General features: G+C 34.9%; 1 protein-coding gene across 1 annotated transcript in view; it reads right to left on the bottom strand.

Annotated features, from left to right (window-relative positions):
• Nucleotides 1-764: 764 nt before the first annotated feature.
• LOC311069842 (deoxynucleoside triphosphate triphosphohydrolase SAMHD1-like) overlaps nucleotides 765-6,000 on the bottom strand; it is a gene marked incomplete at its 5' end in the record, with an annotated part of 69,618 nt that continues 64,382 nt past the window's right edge. The window contains one exon of the mRNA XM_084093326.1: nucleotides 765-1,819. Coding sequence (XP_083949452.1) covers nucleotides 1,583-1,819 — 237 coding nt within the window. The 3' untranslated portion in view covers nucleotides 765-1,582. The remainder of the gene's footprint in view (nucleotides 1,820-6,000) is intronic.

Genomic DNA, 6,000 nt, shown 5'->3' with positions numbered 1-6,000 from the left:
TCAGTGTTAGAGGATCTGTGTAACAGCTGAGGCTTAGCCTGACAGTTAGCTTGCCCTGGACCAGGCTAGTTTCCCAGCATAAGTTGCCAGGGTAACTGCGTTTGAACTATTTTAAGTTTGCTTTATGAAACAGAATCCACCGACAATAAGTCTGACTTACCAAAATAAGCCTGGCTTGTATTCTAATCTTGTTTTATGGAACAACCCTCTGGCCTGCCAGAACTGACGCTGACGCTCAATTTTTTAAACTGTTTGAAGCAATCGGTTTCCCAAATGATATGAGTTACCTTCCATGATATTTTTTACGGTAACAGACTATAAAAAAGGAGGGCTGTAAATTAAAAGTGCATTGCTGGCAACCACAGCTGCCAGTAGATTACCGTTATTTTACAGCACTTTTTGTTTTTGTTTTTACAGTGCTGTGAGTATAGAATGTTTCAACAATGGCATCAGTAAAGAAAATCTTAGTGGTCAGAACAACAACAAAAAATTCTGAGAGCTCTTTCAATTCTGAAAAATATTTTTAGTATTATTTTTAACATAATATTTAGTTTAAATGATTGCTTAGCTCAGTGCATTTTGGACTGTTTAGCATATTATGTTCCTTTTTATGAAATGCTGATTCATATTTTTAAATAGTTTTTTACAATGTTACTCTCATTAGTGTAGAAACAGGGTGATCACAGGTTAACTGCAGTGATTCATTAATCACAAGACAGAGGGAGAGGAACCAATACATCACAAAAAAACAAACAAACAAAATTGAAATACCTTCATATTTATTAGATAAGAGACACATAAATCCTTCAGCACTGCTGTTGATGCAATACAATTTCTGAATAGCAAACTCGTCATAGTATAATTTAACCCTTCACCATCTATCACTCTCGTTTTCCCAGAAATCACAGGATTAATAACTCAAAAAATGTGTTACATGTACTATTACACACAATAAGAGTAACTAAATCTCTACACACTCCAAATATATATTAATCTATCAGTTATCCATATTGATAAATCCCCAAACCAACCAGTCACAGCATAATATGCTAATAATATGCTCATCAATCTACACAAGCAATAACCCGTCACTCATTATATCCAACCAGCAAAAAATCCGAATTATATTCAACTGTATTTGTGAAATATAACATCTTATCAGGCAGCATTTTAGGTTCCTTTCACTTTATTTTTTATGACCATCTTACTATAGATGTGATTTATCATCATTTATTTTTAATTTCACTGTTTGATATCAGCCTCTCTGTCATAAGGTTTATTCACACACATAAACACACTTTAAGCTCATACACAGAAATGAGCCTTAAACAGCACTCAGACCTAATGAATGGTTTAGAGAGATTTCAATCCATTTAATCAATTAAATGAATCACAATTAATTGCATATATCAATATTTACTGAGAAAAGATGAACACAGAACATCACATTATTGTGGCAAACAAGCAAATTAGTGGTTTGATATTTATTTAACTTATAATTAAACATTAAACTATGACTGTCAATTCAAAGCATTAAAATAGAGGTGAACACAACTCTTAGATTCTGGTGTGAACTTAGATTCTAATTCACAAATTTAAGACTTCGAACAGGAAAATCGATGGCACGGGATCTCCCCCTTCTTATTCTGCATTGGTTCCCCCTGTAGTTAGGATACTCAAAGAGCTTCCAGACACCGCGGTGCACCCTAAAGGAGCGGCCCTCACTTATGCCAAACTGGGCATGCAAAGAAGGACAGTCCTCTGTGATCAAACGCATGTTACCTCCATGGTCTTCCTGATCATACACTCGAATCAAACACTTGAAGAAAAAGAAAGAGGAAGGAAATTGATTTTAAGAGGAAAGCAAATAATGCAGTCTTTCAGACATCAAAAAACCTTGACCATGTTCTTGCTCATTATACACAGCAAAATTTCCAGTGTTAAATTAACACTGCTCAGTGCTTATATGAATCCACACTCAGAGTGTTATAAGTAACACTGAAGCAGTGTTGAAGTTAATGAGATAATTAAGTGAATAATTAAGTGACAATTGAGCATTATTGAAGACACCTGATGTTAACAAGCAGAATCACTGAAGGAAAGAAACACTAGACCAGAAAAAAGAGAAACATAATAACTACAACTGCAATTATTGTTTTAGTGGAAAATGGTGTGTTATTGTCAGAACTTTTCAGTTTATTTCCAGCAGCGTTTTACAGTGTGCACACACTGTTAACCCTTGCTGTAAAAAAGGTCAAATTCTGACAGTATCATACCATTTTCCATTAAAACAGTAATATATCCTAATATATAATCATGGTTTGAATTACGTGGGAGCCAGTGGGAGCTGAGCTCCCATAGAGAGAGGATGAGCTCCCATGAAAGCAGTAAAATCATACACCTGTGGGGGTCTCTAAAAATCATCAGCACCATTATTTTAAATTACAAATAAAGCACTTTTTCCTTCAGACTACTGTAGCATGACTTAAAAGATAGGACAAGATGCCAAACACATGGATCTCGCGGGATCTCGGATCGCCATCACACTACGGTACATCCTTATGCTTAAATCAAGTGATAAAAGTGCCGCTGCGATCATTGGCGCGGATACTGTGTTTGTTTGTGGCTCGCGCACAGTCTTCACTCGGGCGCGCTTCAATCCGTTGTGGAGACTCTCTATTCGTTCCAGTAAAATTACAAAACAAAATGCACACAAACGTGTCTCTGCCTGATATAGAACCACTTATAAACATAATCGGATTTGATGAAAAAAAACAAAACTTATATGAGTGCGGATTCGAACCCAGAACCTCTGACGCGTTTGACAAATGTTCTACCACTGGACCACTTAAGTACACGAATCTGTTGGATCTATCTATTTACTCTATATTAACGACAAATTAAACCAAATGTACTATTTAAATTGAATTGTGTTACCAACGCTTTTTTATTAAATTTGTATTATATTTACAAATTTTTATATTTTTATATTACATTATTAAGCTACCACACCTGCTCATAGGCTACTTTTTTTTTCTTTTTTTAAAGAGACCCCCACAAAGATGAAATCATAATTCGAACCCTGTATATAATATATAGTAATATATATCCTTCAGTGATTCTGCTTGTTAACAGCAGGTGTTCATCACTAATGCTCAACAATCACATACATATTCCCTTAATTATCTCACTGCAACACTGTCTCAATGCTACTCAACACTACTCTTATAGTGTGGATTTTCCTGTGGGGTTGAAAGGGTTAACAGTGTAAGATAAAAAGACACACCCACGAAATGTCCATTTGACTGAGTGAATAATTTCATAGTTATTTCAGACACTGATGAACACCTGCTGTTAACAATCAGAATCACCGAAGGAAAGAGGAACAAGAAGAACAGAAAAAAAGATGAAATCAAGATAAAATACATTAAATCTGTGAAGATCTTAAGGCTGGCATACACTGTGTGATGTCTGTGCGATTTCAGCAAGGTACCTACTCACACTGAACGAGTAGATCGCATGCGATGTAAAGCCAAAGCTCAGGATTTATGTGCTCACACTATATTGTCCAAACGTCGAGCTGCGACTTCACTGCTCACACTATACGTGTGAAATATGCGCAAATCAGCGCGATAAACCCTCGTGCCGGGTTGCGCCTATAGACGATACATGTATCCAGAGATATTTTCAAAACAAGCATCAGCTATCAATATCAAGATGATTTAGCATTTCCAATGTATGCATTAAATTATTATTAGTATTATTGTATTATTATTATTATCATTATTAGGGAAGGCCTAGGCTACTTTTATTATTAAATAGTATTATATAAGATATAGACTGTTAATTAAACTGCCACGCAATAATTTTATAGCGCATAACCGCATAACCAAAGCTCTGTGACGAGGATAATAAAATATTACATAGAAGCTACTCCTCCTCATTGAAAATTGTCTAAAACATTTAGGTTGACTACAATAAATTATAGGCATATAATTAATTATTAACAGTCTATTATATGTCCGAACACTGCAATAATTCATCAATGAAAATTTAAAAACAGCTTTATTTCAAAAACATTGTTTAACAAATTAATAAAAGAGGCACGGTGATACATCGCAGGTGGCTTGGAAGAAGTGGGTAATGGTTAATCCATTTTGCAACACGAACTGGAGTTAAGCAACAGTAATTTGTAGCTAGTTTGAGCTACAGAACTTAAAGATCTCACATTTTTCTTTTTTTTTTTTCTTTTTTTTTTGCTGCAGATGAAACTTCTGTTTTCGCGCAGGCGCAGTGAGGGGAAAAACACAGAGTTTAGGGCAGTCGGTTTGTAGCTCTGCTTCAACTGTGCGATATAGTCACAAGGAGCGACCAAAATTTCTAACATGCCAGAAATTCATCCGACCATCCGATTGCCGGTCGGGAGAGGTTAATCGCCTCTCGTTTCCCCCTGTACACTGCACGAACACTGCACGACAAAGCTGAAAATCGGCCCGACCTGAAAAAGAGTCGCACAAGTCAGAATTCGGCTCAAAATCGGACGAAAATCGCACAGTGTATGCCCGCCTTTAGCAGAGGAGGATTAAACAACTCCACAAACAACATTACCAGCTTCACTTATTACTAACCAGACTGACTTTATTTCTGTCTGACTTGTACAAAAGTTCTTATTAAAAGGTGACAGAGGTTTAGATGTCATTTTATTTTCATTGGATGTCACCATGATGGTGGTCAGTGTTTGCTTTAGTTGGGTTCTTGGACCTTTTTCTTTAGAACATTAGTTTTTCTTTAGTTGTGATAGCTGTGTCTTTAAAATACATTTGATATGGCAAAAATGCTAAAAAAAAAAAAAAAAAAAAAACAGGATTAGATGACAGTGGCTGTTTGTTAATAATCGCAATCATCATCTAGTGGCCCAATTTACTGATCACATTTATTGTCTGACGGTTATGGGTGATATTTTTGATTTTGGTGTCATTGTGATTTTAAAGACCGAGATCTATTGAGGGGATTTGAAGGATATTGAAAAGTTTATACTCAGATCATTTTGTCATTTTAAACATGAGTTTAAATAATCCTTCATTACTGATTGCGCAGCACTGCTTGATCTTTTGCTATAGTTTCACAGTGTTGTACTTTAAAATTAAGATGTATTAAAACAACACATTTTTGATAAGGGATTAGATGAGATCGGTGATCCAAACAGTATGTGATCATCATAATCAGCTACACCTGATCTCATTTTTGTTGACTTTGTTTTTGCCTTGTCTTAAAAACACAAAGTTACATCAGCCAAAGAAAAACTAATGTTAAAATCAAGAGTCAAGAGCCCAACTAAAGCAAACACTGATCACCATAATGATAACTTCAAATGAAACAAAACAACATCTAAACCTCTGTTAATTCTCAATTGGAATTTCTGTAGATGTATGGAAAAATAAATAAAGTCAGTCTGGTTAGTAATAAGTGAAGCTGGTAATACTGTTTGTGGAGTTGTTTAATCCTCCTCTGCTGAGATCTTCACAGATTTAATGTCTTCTGTGGCTGAAGTCAGTTGTAAGTCTTGTGTTTCGCTTTTTTATCTTTTTGTTGTTCCTCTTTCCTTCAGTGATTCTGCTTGTTAACATCAGGTGTTCATCACCCATGCTCAATCATCAGTTAATTAATCACTTAATTATATCATTAACTTTAACATTGCTTCAGTGTTACTCCTACACTCTGTAGTGTGGACACACAAGTGTTCATTTAAAATGAAGATTTTACAGTGGGGTTAAAAGGGTTAAATGTGTCAAATAAAAAAATTAAAACAGTGAAGTGTAATTTAACAGTAATCAACTGTAAATTAATTTACGACATAAAACTGTAGAAAAACAGCAATTTACTGGCAACCACAGCTGCCAATAGATTACCGTAAAATCAAGGAAAAACAGTAATATACTGTAAAATGTAAAAAAATATATTATTTATTTAGTTAGTTAGTTATTGTATTGATTTATTAAA

The sequence above is a fragment of the Abramis brama genome, assembly GCF_963993115.1.
Source record: "Abramis brama genome assembly, chromosome: 2".
In the NCBI taxonomy this organism is placed as follows: Eukaryota; Metazoa; Chordata; class Actinopteri; order Cypriniformes; family Leuciscidae; genus Abramis; species Abramis brama.
This window is presented reverse-complemented; position numbering and strand designations above follow the sequence as displayed.